The sequence below is a fragment of the Bombyx mori genome, chromosome 13 (assembly GCF_030269925.1).
Source record: "Bombyx mori chromosome 13, ASM3026992v2".
Lineage (NCBI taxonomy): Eukaryota > Metazoa > Arthropoda > Insecta > Lepidoptera > Bombycidae > Bombyx > Bombyx mori.
The window spans coordinates 13413511-13430749 of record NC_085119.1 but is presented as its reverse complement, the minus strand read 5'-3'; the positions used below and the strand labels follow the sequence as shown (position 1 = coordinate 13430749).

At 37.2% G+C, this 17239-nt stretch overlaps 1 protein-coding gene across 1 annotated transcript; it reads right to left on the bottom strand.

Annotated features, from left to right (window-relative positions):
- Positions 1-168: 168 nt before the first annotated feature.
- Positions 169-16904, bottom strand: TpnI (troponin I). Its single transcript, NM_001043830.1, is given in 9 exon segments — positions 169-296; positions 2129-2270; positions 4338-4381; positions 7804-7904; positions 8411-8534; positions 9250-9378; positions 10999-11016; positions 12525-12564; positions 16871-16904. Coding segments are annotated over 8 exon segments (642 nt in total). The 5' UTR covers positions 12540-12564; positions 16871-16904; the 3' UTR covers positions 169-227.
- Between the last annotated feature and the right edge of the window lie 335 nt (positions 16905-17239).

Below are 17239 nucleotides of genomic sequence, written 5' to 3'. Positions count from 1 at the left end.
ATGATATACGTTAAGTGATGCCCGTTGGAAGACACAAAAAGACTGGTAACTTAGGACAGGTAACTGCTTAAACTTTACTTATATATCTGGCTTGCTCACACATAGACACAGCGCAAGCAGCCAGATAAATAAAATTTAAGTCTCTTTGCAGACAGACACACTATAGGGCACATCACATAATTATTGACAGTTGGTGAAAGGTCTTAATGATTTGGGTATTATGATGTTCATGCCTCAACCTCTTCTTCTTTTACCTTCTGATCTCCCGGCTTGCCCTTCGACCAGTCAGGCTTTTTCTGTAAACAGTAAAATTTACATTGAATGCTATAAATTATTTGTAATTGCGTTTACAGATGACAAGCCGCTTTGTGAATGTCTAAAATATTTACAATCTCGACAAGGAAACATTTTAAAGTATACGAAGTTTAAAATAAATTTGTTCCTTTGCTTATTTTGAGTTTCAAATCATATTTAAATTGCTTCCTTTGTGTTTGTTTTCATTGTAATAAAATTACCAATACGTACTATATCACCAAAGATAATCGTTATCTAATGAACGAAAATGATTTTATTTATAACTGATTTTAATCCAATTTTAACAGTTAGAAAAATATGTATTGGTCTTACATTACAATCAAATAATGTTCCGTAGAAGCCGCTCTCAATTCTAAAAGCATTGAAGACGTATTTGTACTTAAAACTGCTCAAGCAAAATATATATCAGCAGGTGAACAATCTGTACAAAGTTTCCAAGAATTCGTCATTCTAGACCACCCAAATGAATCACTCAGAAGCAACACGTTTTCCAATCGAATTTCCAATTGTGGAGCATTTGCGTTTCACGCTTAAACTCCATGAAAAATGAATCAAATTTAAATGCCTCCACAGCTCTGTAAGAACTGCAAATGTACAGCATTTCAAATAACGAAAACACTATTTATTGGCATAAAATATCCAAATTCTTGCCTTGTCTATGACACAACAAGCCTAGACCGTTCAAAGTGTACTAGGTAACTGCGACTAAACTATTTGTGAAGCTGTGCTCATCATGCCACCGTGTCAGCGAAATCTAAAATAAAACATTTCGTGTTTGCGCAGATATTTTCATTTACCTTGCCTCCGGCACCGCCCTGTGGAACATGGCGATTAGAGTTTTGTCAAAATACAAAGTAATAATCTATTTACCTTAAATTTAAAAGTACTAACTACGAATAAAATATGTTTTTTTTTATGTGTCATAGACGTTTGCAAAAAACAAGGTAATTTTAAAGTGAAACAGCGTCGTTGTGTTGAGAGTACTCGTGAGTGATGTCTATTGTTCCTCGTAAACTTGAGAAATGTTAGTCACATATGGGGAAAAAACGTAATCACTAGTAGCTGTAGCTGGGTATCGTATTCTTCAAAGGATTCGCTAAGCTTTGTAGGGGAGCGCTGAAATCTGGTACAAAATCGTATTTCACTAACAAATCTCACAGCAGAAGCCTGAAAGGGTGATGAGTTTTCGAAAGGGTTAGGGTTGTCACAAAACGGGATGTACGTGAAATTTTAAGCTGATAACGCCTCATCCAAACTTGTAGCTCACCTCATAAACGTTTAGGTAATGGATGGAATTTTTTACTAAAAACAATTTGATAACAAAAAGGTAAATAAGTATTTTATTATAATTAGTGAATAATTAATTATAAATCATCTGTTGTTCGTTGATGGAAAGTTACGTTTTAAGTTTGTTTACTTCTTGCCGATAGCCCAGTCAGCTTTCTCTGCCTTCTTAGCCTGTTGGAAGATGTGTAAACGATATCGGTTACTTTTGTTAATGATTCCAGAATTATTTTGTAACAAGCATTTATTGCTGCTCCAGTAGCTATTGGATTTTTTAAATATTTTATTGGCCCTTTGACGGATGAACACAACGATAATGACATTGACTTGTGTAATGACAGTGACAGTGACTGTGTAATTGTAGTAAAGTTTGGTGATTTAACTATTTTTGTCATGTTCGTGTCAAAGACTCAGAATGAAAATATTTAAAAAATGTACTCGTCAAGATATTAGAGTTTTTAAAAGATCGTTTGCCAATTGTTACTTTTGAAGTAGTTTCTGTTGGTGTTAGCAATAATAATGAATATACCTCTTTGTCTTCCTCTTCCAAGGTGAATTCCTTCTTTTTCACGACCTTCAATTGGTTACGGAAGTTGAATTCGGCGGCCTTCTTCTGGAGCTTGGCGAATTTGTTTTCGTATTTGGAAACCTTCTTTAGTGTGGGCTTGACGCTAGAAGAGAATTAATATAATTTATTAAAATTAATAATACGTTATAATTTATGAACATTTATTTTTATTGATTATTTAATTGGAAGGAATTTGCTTTGCTGAGTTCTAATTGAAAAGAACGTTTGCTCGTGATATGGCGTATTATCAGTCCGTATAGAAATGTGTCTTTTCTTCCTAACTAAGCTGAGAGCCTTGAGAGGCTATTTCAGCGTAACCTTAACTTGTAGGTGAGCTCACGGGGCTCAAACCTGACGACGTTGCTAACATGAACCCTAGCAAGAGCCGTGCTTCGCAGAATCTACCACCGGATCGGAAACGCGACCCACTGAGAAGATCCGGCGAGAAACTCAGTAGGCTTTGTCTGAGAGTTAAGAAATGTATCGTCATTCTGCTTAATGTATGTCGCGAAGCAGACATGCGTACCGATTTAATAAGTGAGAGATTCGTTTTAATAATAATATTGAGAATTTAACATCCTATTTTAAATTGGATCACTTTGAGCTGTTCATCAATATCTATGACCACAATGGTTGGTTTTGCTGTCTGCCCGTTGACCAGAAAAATATTTTAGATATGTGTTGATACAGCATACGCTTGCTTGGAGATTCTGACGTCACTCTTAAGTTGTACATATTTAAAAGTTGTATCTAATGTCTCCATCTGGGTGGTGGCACTCCCAAAAAAGGAGTGTTTCACAAGAACTCTATTCTAATACTGGTGTAGTTTCTCATAGCATTGTGGTTATTGTACGCAAATTTATCAACAGAAATATTGTGCTTCCAAGATAACTTTAAAATATTCACGATTGACTTCCACGGTGAAGGAATAACATCGTGTAATAAAAAATAAAATCCGCAAAATTATAATTTGCGTAATTACTGGTGGTATAACCTCTTATGAGTCCGCACGGGTAGGTACCACCACCCCACCTATTTCTGCCAAGAAGCAGTAATGCGTTTCGGTTTGAAGGATGGGGTAGCCGTTGTAACTATATTGAGACCTTAAAACTTATATCTCAAGGTGAGTGGCGCATTTACGTTGTAGATGTGCACTTGATGTGGCTCAAGTAGTTATTGGTGCCTGTGACAATCACAATAATGATCTTATATCAATACTTATAAATCGGTTCGCAAGTCTCAAGCGATCTATTTTTCAAATGATGTCGATACGTAAATATTGAGTCTGTGGTATAAAAAAAAAATCTGGCCTATAAGGACCTTTTGGCGGGAACGCGAGGAGTGAAGTTGTGTGATTTGTTTTATTTTGTCTATTTAGTATTTCTTCACGCTTAAATGTGTAATAACGGTGGTTTATTAACTGTTTAATATCTGTGAAAGTGCGCAAATGTGGGAAAATGAAACAAAGCCATTGGATATAATTTCTCGAGATCCCCCAAAAAGTCCACTGAAAAATCTCAGTAAATGACCACCATTTTACTGACATTAAATATCATCCCATATCTTCTCATCTCTTTTCATTTAATTTCATTCCAGTTAATTGATGTCTCAAATTAATCATCTTCATTACATTTCATGTCACTCCATATTATCATTTTTCATAAAAATATAAATTAAAATAAGATATGACTCAAAGGTCTTAGTTACCAGGTTATAAAATCCTATTTAAAAAAACTGGCCTTTATATTGGAAAATATCATTGCCATAACACTCTGTTTCCGTGAAATCATAATGGCGGTACATTGTTGGTTTCGCACAACAATAGGGACGAAGCAAGAAGTGCAGCCAACAAGGACCCTCGCGCTGAGAACGCTGGCGTTACACAACAAATTGTATTCACGAGCACACACTGTACTCGAAACCCTTTGCCTAAGGTTTTTGTTCCGGATTTATCGGGAAAATCAAACTGGCAGCTAATGAACGAATTAAAATTTTCAGTAGCTTGTAGGATAATTTATGTTACAATATTGCCATGTTAACTAATTAAATTGTTCCAAAATAATCACTCACGCAAAACAAACTATAGTAAAATGTATATCTAAAATAACTATGTTTTTGTATAATCCTAACGACTTCTTTGAAGTTTATTGAAGTAACAGTGAATACTTACAATTTGCCTCTGAGGTCGTTGACTTGGGAGTTCAGGTCGGAGATCTGACAAAATATAATAATTAGTGAGAACTAGGCCGAGATATGCGATAGCACAAAGGAATTTTTAAGTTAGAAGATGGTGAAAATTAATATAAATTGAGTAAATTTAATGTAAGTAACTTTAGTCTTAATAGAGAGAAGATTATACAAAAATTAAAGAAATATAATATTAATATAGAATTGTCTTCAAACTTAACGTTAATAGTATAGTAATCATACTAAAATGCATTTCAAAAGTTTATGCGTTCACCAAAAAACACGTATATGAGCCAGATAAATTTTGCTTAAACTTGTGCAATACATTGTTTCGGGATAATGAAAACACATGCAATGCACTTTAAGCGAAACCCCACATAAAAAGCTAACTCGAAAATAAAAGACAACAATTAAAAAGCGAATAGATATATCTGCTTCAAGTATTTATTATTAAGTCGGTAAGCAGATCCAGATATAGAGCTGAGCTGATATTAGGCGTGTTATTTGCAGCTGTATTTGATATTTGTAGTTTGTGAGTAAATTTGGATAAAATAAAAACAAAAGATCTGTCCCCATCCTATGATACTGTGGTCCCGTTCTACTAGCCCGTGCTCTTTGCCTAAATACTAACTAGTTCAACGCTATTGCTTACTCCGTTTCGTGCACAACACCTACTTAACGTGCCTTCGACTGGTAGCTGGCCGTCAGCAGCTCCTGTGTCTCCAACATTACAATATAAATATTCACAAAAAAATAATTATACATAAAATGTGCAGGATTTTTTACATGTGCAACAACATAGTAGCGCATACAATTCATATTTGTCGACGTACACAAAGATGACGGTCGTATCGATAGTCGAACTGATTATATTGTTGCGAGCGTTGAGTAGTTCTGCTCTGGTATTTTCGCATGTTGGACGCAGTACATTGCGGTGTGTATAATACATGGAGTGGCGGTGCAAAATCGATCGAAATTTGCAAATGTAAATCGGTCGGCAGTATGTAGCAGATAGACGTGTAGTGTTTGGACTCGCAAGTGAGCATAGTTTGCAGCCGAAGGTCCGGATGAGTAATGTGTAAAGAGCGACCACAGCGTGGCGCCCACGGCGGGCACTTCAGGGTAGGAACGGGTACAACGACCAGAGCATGGCACTTTCTAAAAACACACGGTGTCCATACGGGTTTCTCAAAAGGTTTAAACAGGGTATCTCAGCAACCGAACACGCAAACAAATCGCGCGGTATAATCACGGCACATACATGAAAAGTTGGAGATTTGGAACAAGAAGTTTCATTTGCACTATGCACTTGCGTGTGCCAATGGGGGAACCAGTCCAGTGTTCCGGTCATAATTTGACTTCAACCATTGTTGTTAACGTAAAAAGAGAAAATTCAGTAAGGCCATTAAGATCGACACCACACACGAAGCGTCACTGTTGTACGAGCAGCGATGATTCTCGACTATTCAATTTACCACAGTTTAAAAATATTAAAGTGCCATACTATGCAATGATTAGTGGGAAGCGGAAAGCGAAAATTATAACTATACATGAACATGCAACAGACAAGAAGCGTTTACAGTACAGACAATAGAGATGAAGCGATCCACGTTTTTATATTTGAAGTTGGACACTGAATAGTTTCCAAGGCCGTCGGTATGATGGATACGATACGAACGGAAGTAATGGAAGGTCTGACGGGAGCATGCTGTCCGCGCTGGTGAGTGCAGTGTGGTTGACTTGTTACGGTTACAGTAGTTAGTGTAGTTAATGATGTGAGCTCCATGTCGGTGACGCGAACCGGCGAGATCGATTTTGCACCGCGCGGCTGCTCGACGCGAGCGCCCGCTGCCCGAACTACGCACCCACACACGGATACTACAGTACAACACTAACGAACCGATAATCGACCGTTATTTACATTTCAACAACAAACATACCGAAAACTTACAAAGCGTTATCAATGTATCAACACGAATCGTCACACGCGCACGTTTGTTACATTATCGATGATTGTGGTATTCACAATGGTCATAAAGTATTTGGTCAATACCTCATAATCTCTTTTCCTGACTTCATGTTCCAAATCCCACTTCTGGCCCTCACACACATACATGCGGTCATAATACTCCTGTATTATTCTCTTGAGCATTGCTATAGAAAAAGGAAAGACATATTATTGAGCCGGCGTAATGAGCATGGGCATATCGATGCGAGTGACCTGCGTCTGTCGTCGGAGCGACGTGTGCATGTGTGCGGTGAGCCGTACAACTATCATGTCATGTCGTAAACAACTAAATCAGATTCAAATCATAATGCATTCCCATTCCTATTATGCGGTTTACCTCCATTTTCCTAATTTCGATCGCTCGTTCTAGTTCATATTTATCCCCCTCAAGGTTGTATATTCTGTGCCAGTACATTTGACATATCGTCTGCAGTTCCGCTAAAGAAAAACACAATCACAATATAATGTATGAGAAGATGATCGAAGGCTCGTAGGCGCGACTACGGCTTGGTTGTCTCCCGGATCTGTGTGTGTAGTAGTGTTGTACGCGAGGGACTCTTGATTTGTGGATCAAAGCGAAGCGAAGCTATATGATCATTATTCGGGTGGGACATTGCTGTAACGTAGTTTGAGTATGTTGTTATTGACTTGACCACTCGATGACAATATCTACAAGTAGTATCTATAGCTGCTCCGAGGTCGCCGCAACGGGTCCTTGTTATTTTAGCAGTTACCTAACTTGTTATCCACACGGTTAGGGCTGTACGTGTAATATTTATATAGCTCCGTTTTAAATTATATAATTTCGCTGCAAAATCAAAACAAAATTTTTAACTAGTCACATTATCGGCTAAAACTACTCAAACGTGAGCGTAATAATGTTTGCGTAGAGCTCAAACCAAGTCAGACCTCGAGCCCTTTGCGCGCCACTTCCATCTCGCGATCGTACTTCTCCTCTTCTAGCTTGGTGATACGCTGATGGTAGCCCGTAATGATGCTCGTCAGAGCGGCTACAAATTCAAGTGACGATTACTCGCGCGAACCAAAAACCGGAGAGTTATATCCGAGCTCCCTAACCGGCGCCGCAGCGGAACACCCACGCATCATGGACGGACAGAAAGCGAGGTGTCAGTCTCGGAAGTGAATTTTAGGATATTAGAAAAAAAATAGAAGGTAGTAAGTAGTTCGCATTAAGGTTTAACGACGTCACATGGAGCTTAGAAGAAGTAGAAAACGCATTAGAAAGACAAATTAAATCAGACAGAGACACAGCGGTCCCTACAACTCGTCACACCAACGCTAGAGTTTAATCATTTGTTAACCAGACGAAGTAGAGACAGCACTGCCTTTAGACGTCACAAAATAAAATTCGTTAAGTTTGAGAGTGAGTTATAGAGTAGCAAGTTCACGAGAGCAGCTGTGTCGCGGCTCATCTCACTACCTCCATATCTTTCCTTTTAACGATGTATTCCAGATCGAATTTTTCATCTTCAAGACGAGCGATGCGTTCATGGTAGTCTTTGCAAACCCTCTTAATAGTATCTATAATACGACACAATACAACATGTATAGAAAACTAATCATCTCTATATATAAAAATGAATTGCTGTTCGTTAGTCTCGCTAAAACTCGAGAACGGCTGGATCGATTTGGCTGATTTTGGTCTTGAATTATTTGTGGAAGTCTAGAGAAGGTTTAAAAGGTAGATAAATATGAAAATGCTTGGAATTCAATAAAAATAACAATTTTGTTTTTCCTTTGATGTGTCCCCCGTCGGACGGATTCCTTTTGTAGGTTTTAAGTTTATTTTATACAAAAGTTTAGGTATTTGATTTATCGATTGAGGCACTACGAAGTCTGCCGGGTCAGCTAGTTTACATAATAATATAAATTGTTAATCGGAATTTGATTGTGTAGTGTGTTCTTGATCGTTTCGGAAAATTTCCAGAATTAGCAATTAGGATTTCCAAAATTTCCAGAAATTTCTAGAATTAGAATTCGGAAATCTTCTACAAAATTTATTCCATTGTATTTGGACACTCATTTACCTTCGTTGGCGTCGTCAATGTTCTTAGGTTTACCGCACCTCTCCTCGATGATGCGCCTCCTTTCAGCAGCTTTACGTTCCTGCTCCTTCTTCAACTCTTCGGCGGCTTTCTTACGCAGCAGCAACTGGTAACGGGAATAATTGAGAATGAATTACACCTTTTTTTATTGCCCTTGTAGGCAGACGAGCATACGGCCCACCTGATGGTGAGTGGTTACCGTCGCCCATGAACCTCAGCAATGCCAGGGGCAGAGCCAAGCCGCTGCCTACCGCTTAATACTCTCCACAAGCCTCGTTTGAAGAAGGACATGTCATAGCGCTCGGGAAAACACCGTGGAGGGGAGCTCATTCCATAGCCGGATGGTACGTGGCAAAAAAGACCTCTGGAAACGCACTGTGGATGACCACAGTGGATCCAGGTAGTATGGATGAACTCTACTCCGGTGACGGGCTGTGTGATGGTAAAAACGAGATGCCGGTATCATCTCGAACAATTCCTCAGAGCACTCCCCATGGAACGTACGGTAAATACAGAGGGAACTAAAGTCCCTCCGCAGACCCAGAGGTTCCAAACGATCCGTGAGAATCTTAAAGAATATGGCCAGGTCTTCCCAAATGGCACTGGTAAATATTCCAATTTAGATAAAAATGAACTAATACCCATTTTCTACTCCATTTCTAACAATGTATTGGAATCACTTTCCATTAGTTTACTTTAGCTCCAACGAAGCCAAAAGACTGTAAGTTGAGTTTAGTGACGACAGCTATGACGACACTATGCCTAATGAAAAAGAAAAAGAAAACTCTTCTATATGAAATAGTGAAGAAATTGGTACTAACCCTGAGCTTCTTCTTCCTCTCAGGTGTCATGAAACCCTTCTTCGCCTTTTTGGCTTTGGAGGCCTCCTCCATGCGCTTGCGCACCTCAGCGCGCTTGCGGTCGATTTCGGCCTGTTTGGCCTTCTTCGCCTAAACACATTCAACTCGATAAAATTGTCTGTACATTGTATTGTTGTGTATAATTTGTGTATGCGTATGTGTTTTGAGTACTTTTTTTTTTGAGGGTTTTACGACCTGGTACCTAAGACCTTTAGGTCATGTCTTATTTTAATTTATATACTTATTTTTATGAAAAATGATAGTATGCAGTGAAATGAAATGAAGATGATTAATTTGAGACATTAATCAACTGGGATGAAATTAAATGAAATGAGATGAGATGATATGGGATGAAATATAATCTCAGTAAAAAGGTGGTCATTTACTGAGATTTTTTCAGTGGACTTTTTGGAGGATCCCGAGAATTTACGTCCAGCGGCTTTGTTTAATTCTCCCACATTTGTACTTTTACAGTATTAAACAGTTAATAAACCACCGTTATTACACATTTAAGCCTGAAGAAACACTACATAGACAAAATAAAACAAATCACACAATTTCACTCCTCGCGTTCCCGCCAAAAAGTCCGTTTTGAGTACTCTAGGCGCGCGAACACAGATTAACGTATGGTATTTTAATTACAGAATTTTATTTAATGAAATCATAATGCAAATTAATACTGAGCTATGTGCTTTTAAATATATTTCCTTCTGTGTAAAAACGAAAAATTGTATGAATTATATCAGAATACCACCAGATAGATTAAAGCAAAAGAATGGAGTTTATGTATATATGAGTCGTCTATTATCAAAGGAGGCAATCTGTGCATTTGGACAAAAAAATGTTATTGATATGTCAGTACAGATTGATTTGAATATAATCGTCTCCTTCAAAGAATACGGTTCAAAACCTGCATTAAATAAAGGTTAATACTTAACCTGTTATTTATCTAAGAGATGGTTCAGAAGAGTTTTGTGACTGCCAATGGAATACAAAGTCAATAATTCGTTTTTCTGATTTACCAATAATTGTCCAAAAGTCACATTGCCGGCTTTGATAATAGTCGACTCATATATGTGTCAAATTTGCTAAAAAAAAACTTGTGTTTTTGTTCTATAGACGCTTTGTTTATCAGAGTGGCTATAGTTATTTTGGTTTCAATAACAAATGCACCAGAAATACTTTATTCGATAGTAAATTTCGAACTGCTATTGCTTTAGATGGACTGTAAATCCATCGACGGTTTCAGGGATCTGGTGCATGCGAATACCGCAGGATCGGTCAAAATTACAAAATTATGCATTTATATGTAATTTTTATATTGAAATGGTGTCTAAATTTTAATTTATTTCAAAAACGAACAATCCGGTTCTACAAAAGAGATACTCAAAAGTACATAGCTTTGTTGCAGGCAAAAAATAAGCTACTATTTTTCAAACCATTTTGTTTGAAAATCTATAGAGATGAATTATTGAAATAAGTCACCCAAAAATTTGTAAATTTGTAAAAAAGTTGTAAATTGATTACATTATTGTTATTATAAGTATTCCTGTATGTAAGCGTGGAATGAATTTGAAATGTCTTATCAGAAATATTATATTTTTAATGAATGTATTATATATATAGATGTGTGTGCAGGTGTGCGTTTGTGTATATGTTTCGGTGTTATGTTGTGTGATACGTATTGTTCCATCTTCTTCTTCACTTTACCTCCTCGAGACGCTTTTTCTGTGAAAGGAAAATAAATTCATTAGTATTTTATGCAAAACATATATTTTAATTAGTTTCATTTTCAATTTTTGGTTATATTTTTCATTTATTAGGTACGTGTACGTAACAACAATTGCAATATATTGTAGGCACATATAGTTTATTACACAGATATTATTATAGCATTCTTATTAAGCGTAGTGAAATATAAAAATTATAATAGTGCGTAACAGGAATTTTAATCATTAACAAAATTTATAAGTTTTACTTTGGCATAATCGCCGGGGTTATACATTTCAAATTCAGTTATTATTTTTGTGTATTATTTTTTTCCAATGACGCTTATTTCAGTACATTGCTGTCAAATAGTATCGCTCTATTCAAATAACGACTTTAAAGCTGCATACATAAGTTTCAAATGAGATAAAAAATAGAGTATTGCCTTTAAAACGTTTATATATGAACCACGTGAACGTTTTCAAATAAAGGACTTAAATTTTCAAAATCCTTCTTGTATTCAACAGCAATATATAGAAAAAAATGCTTCAAGGAACTATTACTTGTTTTTAAAGTGTCATGTGCTGTAAGTGTTTTATTACAAGAGCTTGGAATCACGGAGTCAACGTTATTCTTAAATTATGTATTAAATTGTGCAAGAGGGTGATTTCTGTGTTTCTTTTTTATCTGTGGATTGGTTAATTGTTTAATTGACAGAGAGTGCGAGTTTTAATTGTGCGGCACAAGCGACTGTTACTTTTTTATTGACAGTCATCTGTTTATAGAACTTACAACCTTTCTTTACTAAAGTTTCGAAATAAAATAGAAATTCTGGAACAGAAATTTTGTTATCGTAACAAGTTTTACTTCGATTTTAATGTACGTGAACGCACAAGTCATTATTATAGTGTGAATTGCAACTTTGAAACCTACAATGTTCGTATGAACGCCTGAGATTTTAGAACGTACACTTTATGTACAAAAATGAACGTCATAATAACTTCTTTTTAGCAAGGAGGTATCATCATCATCATGTTTTTTTTTTATGTAATGTATCATTGTGTACTCTGCATGAGTATTAATTTTTAATATACATTAAGTTGTTAGTACATGTTTAATTAATTACCTCGGTCTCGAGAAGATATTGTATTTAATACTGCAGTCATGAATTCGAGGAGTCGCCGATCAAGTACAGAAGTAGATAATCACGGAGCACCAGTCGATTGTGAATGTGAATGAAACAGAAATTTAAAAAAACACAAGTTAAGATTTGGAAATAAACTTTACAAAGCCTTGAACTAAACTGCTATTTATTCTCGTACTATTTTAAATCAAATGTAATTAAAATGAATAAAATATATAATAGAATAAGAGTTATATTTACGCTGGTACGTGACGTTATAGGCATATGATAAGTATATCAAATTGTAGTTTTTTCTTGTTCCAATAGAAGTATAAGAGAAATAATATTTATGATGAGGTAAAGTTATTAAAACCTCCTTAGGTTGGTTGGACTTCACTTACCTTACTTCATCATCCGCCATTGTTGTTGTGTTGGTTTAGGGTGTCCTGTAAAATTATTTCTCGTTAATAAACAAATAGATATAATGTACATATGTGTATTTACTGTAACTAAAATATTAAACAGGCTGGATGTATTCAATTGACTAACAATTGATAATTAAATGGGTTAATAAGAATGTAGAAATTTAATTCAATTTATTTATTCATTTATTTATTTATTTATTACACTTCATGTAAAATTTACATTGGCGGACTTAATGCCTAAGGCATTCTCTACCAGTCAACCAAAGGTAGTGCAGAGTAAATAGTGGTAGGTGCAATGAAATTTATATTAGGTAACGAATACATACAAAAAAAAGTATATCTACATATATACAAAATCACATATACATATACATACATACATATATACACACATACATACATATAATAGTTTATACAGTATTAAAAGGAATATATTAATAAATTTCCTTAACAAATAACTTCATCAAGTTCATGACGATTCCGCTAACTTTTCCAACAGCATTCGCCGAACCCTTAACTTGAACGTGCAGCGGTTAGTAATAGTCCTGATCTCGAGAGGAAGCGCATTCCATAGCAGAACAGATTGCACGACGAAAGAGTTACGAACATAACTAGAACTATGTGTGGGACAACGAATTAATAGGCTATTGAGAGAACGTAGGGCCCGCTCATGGCTGGAGTGAAGATATTGAAAATAGGAAGTTAGATAGGAAGGAGGTTCGGGAGACATAAGTAAGGAATGAAGAGTCGTCAGTGCACGTAAATTACGACGCTGGCGAATCGGTAGAAGTTTGAGCTGAGCACGATAGGAAGATATATGATCATATTTACGAAGATTAAAAATAAATCGAATGCAGTTATTAAGAAGACGATCAAGTTTATTAAGAAGGTCTGCATTCAGGTCAAAATAGCACACATCACCATAATCAATTATAGGGAAGATCAAGGCTTGTACTAGCATAGTCCTGGTCGCTGATGGTAAGAAATTCTTGAGGCGATACAGAGCACGAAGAATTCCAGAGGTTCTTTGTCCAACGTAAGATACTTGAGCTTTCCAGTCGAGTGTGGAGTCTATGTAAAGGCCTAGGTTCTTAACCACGGAACTTAGGGGAATTGCTGTACCATTATAGAATATAGGTGGGAGTGACATAGTAGTTAAGCGTTGGATCATACGAGGACTGCCCACAATAATGGCTTGGCATTTCGTTGGATTCACAGTTAAGCCAAACTTAGTTGACCAACTGCATATGTAGTCCAGATCCTTATTTAGCTGGTTTATTGCCTGAGAAATAGACTCCACAGTCGTCTGTCTATAAAGCTGCAAGTCATCAGCATACAGATGATACGCACACTGAAGATTATGTGTTAAGAAATTTATAAAAATAGAAAATAATAATGGAGACAAAATACCGCCCTGGGGCACGCCAGAGTTGACACTACACCAACTTGAAGAGGTGTCATCAATACGAGTACACTGCTGGCGTCCCCGAAGATATGATGAAAACCATTCCAGTGCTGTAGGAGAGATCATAATATAGGACAAAATAGATAGGAGGATATCGTGATTGACGGCATTGAACGCATTTGAAAAATCAATTAGTACCAGTACTGTGACTTTAGTGTCTTGCATACCTGTCCTAATGTCGCCAACCACTTTAAGGAGAGCGGAAACGGTGGAGTGACCTGGTCGGAAGCCAGACTGGTAAGGGCTCAATAGGTTGTTCCGGAAAATAAACTGCGACAATTGTTTGTGTACGCAGGCCTCGATCACCTTGGATAGAAAGGGAAGAATAGATATGGGCCTGAAGTGATTTGGAAGGGAAGGGTTAGGAATTTTAGGTAAAGGAAGAACATAAGCCTTACGCCACAATGAAGGAAAAGAGCCTGATGATAGGGAAAAATTTGTGATGTGCCATATAGCTGGCAGAAGATGATCCAGGATTGTGACGATCATACGGCGACTTATATTGTCACAACCCACGGCGTTCGATTTTATGGACAGGATAATATTTTTGATCTCATCCACAGCAACCGAAGAAAATTCAAAGGAGTCAACATTAAGTCGAGACAAACCATTCAGGTAGTTCAAGGTGCGACATTTCGTTTGATTATTTAGTGGTGTAGCAGAGGAGAAATGAAAGTTGATGTCATTCAAACTTATCGTCGCCTGAAAATCAGAGTGACGCTGTCTGCCAATACCCAGAGTTCCAAGGAATTTCCAAATATCGGCAGGCGAAGCGGAATTTATGTTTTCTAGAATGTGGCGTCGTTTAGCGTTACGTATCATCTGATTGCACCGGTTCCTCGACACTTTAAATTTAGTCCAGTTATCATTACACCGATTCCTCCTAAATTTTCGAAAAGCCCGATCCCGGCGCCTCATGGCCATCCGAATACCTTCAGTCATCCAAGGAGCTGGTGGGCGTTTCAGTTTAATTTTTCTGATAGGCGCATGAGTGTTGTAAAGCCCAAGGACAACCTCATTGAATATGTGAACCTTTTCATCTACCGAGGGTGAAGATATTAGTTGGTCCCAGTCCACTTTAGAAGCGTCTTTGCATAGATTTTCCTTATTCATACGACCAAAACTACGCATGGACAAAACCCTGGGCTGTGGTTTAGGAGGTTTAATCGTATAAGATAAAAAGATGAGGTCGTGATGGGAAAAACCAGGAGCAGGATATTGACCGTAAGTGGGTACAGAGGTAGGAGTGGAGGTCAGCATTAGGTCTAGCCAAGTATCATCGCCATTAATGTTGTGGTGAGTAGCCTGTAGAGGCAAGACATGAAGACCAGTAGACCTAATGATTTCCTGAAGTTTACGGGAACGAGAGGATAAAGGAGCTATGAAGTTGGTGTTGAAATCACCCATGATAATGTGATGTGAATAATCTGACCCTAAAGATTCCAGAATCGGCTCGAGACTGGAGAAGTAGTCGACGTTGGGGGGACAGTATACGACACCGAGAACAATTTTTGCTCCCTTCATAGAAATTTCAAGAAAGATATATTCCACAGGTGTAGAAGAATCAGCAGACGAGCAAGCTATTGTTTTATAAGAAATTTATAAAACAAATAATTAAAAAAGAAATAATTTAAAGAAATAAAAATAAGAAGAAATAAAAAAAGAAATAATTTAGTATGTGTTATAGTATTTTATCTCAATGCAAACCACATTTAATATTAAAATTTGTTGAAAGTAAAAAGTCTAAGTCTGTGTTATTGGTAATACCTATGTAATATCTTTTCAAACGGTAAATTCATTTTTAATCATTAATGCAGAAAAGAATCTAGCATAAATTACGTATATTTGGATAGAACACTGGAACCCGTACGTTATTCGAGACTTTTTGGCATCACGCCAACACCATAAAGTGTGTGAACTATGGATATTTGATACTTTAATTTCAACGTCATTCTACACGTCTATCTTTTGCATTCAAATTCATTTTATATCAACGATTAGGCAGGGCCTGGCTTTGAGCATTTGAAAGGTAATGGCTCTCTTTTGAAGGCGACATCAAAATAAGAAAAGAAAAAAACACTTTTGCGCGCGATAAACGATGCCAGCGCAAAGAAAATTCTACATTTAGGTTCGGTTGCACTCGTGAATGTTCGGCTATCTCCGGGTCGAGCGCGCGCGACGTAAATAGTTTGGCTCGCATTCCCGTCGTCCTAATTTGGTTGCACGAACGAAGATTTCGCTTACTCGGGTTTCGGGATTGCCGCGGACCGCACCGCACACGTAAAACATCAACAAAATCGCTAAAATTAAATCGTGTCCGCATTGATGGTGTTTAAAAATAAAACTGCTAGTAGCTTCTTGATTCGGGACGATCTATTTAAATTCAGCTTCCGTTGGTAATTTCGTGAGAGAAATTAGTTAAAAAATCCTTTTTGACGGGTTATACTACTATTTTCAAACGACAATTTAGAATTAATGAGAATTCATGTAAATAAATAGATAAATTTAACCGCGAATATCGATTTAGAGTTATTTAAAAATCGATTTTTGAATTTTTCAATATTAGAATCGGAGTCTAGGTCATTCTATGTGTATATGAAATTAGGTCAGCCCTGGAACAATGTCAGGTCTATGTCAATTGCGCCGCTATGACATCATAGCTCTTATCAGTGACGTTACATACAGCGAGCACCGGTAGGCTCAATTGCGAACATCACGTTTGTATTCGGAAAATCTTCGAAAAATACACGCACGCATTCGATTAAAAACAGGTAGACCTTGCCGCGAAAATAGCACTTCACTCATTACGCACTCATCGGATATTTTAAAAGATAAATAAAAAGAACGTCACAGTAAACTCACCTACTGCAAGAATTAGAAGATGGCCCTACGAGATGGTTTAGCCAACACGAGCCACAGTTGCTGACTGGCGCGAGGCGGGCGGCAAGGCGCGGCGGGCAATGCGTGGGAGCAGTCCCCCTCACCGAACCCGCCCAGACCGTCATCCGCCTAAACGAGAGCTTCATAGCCCCGCTCCCCCTCTGCAGACATTTTTGGAGCATTGTCGTTTTGACACCAACACAGAAATAACATCAGATACCGAAGCTCCAGTTTGAATGTTCTGACGCGTTGAATTTTCGGACGATGCCGGCCGCACACGTTTTTGTCACTCTGAATTTTTTTGTATGTATTTCACCGTCTTTCCCTGAGAATTTTAAGTACGTATTTGAA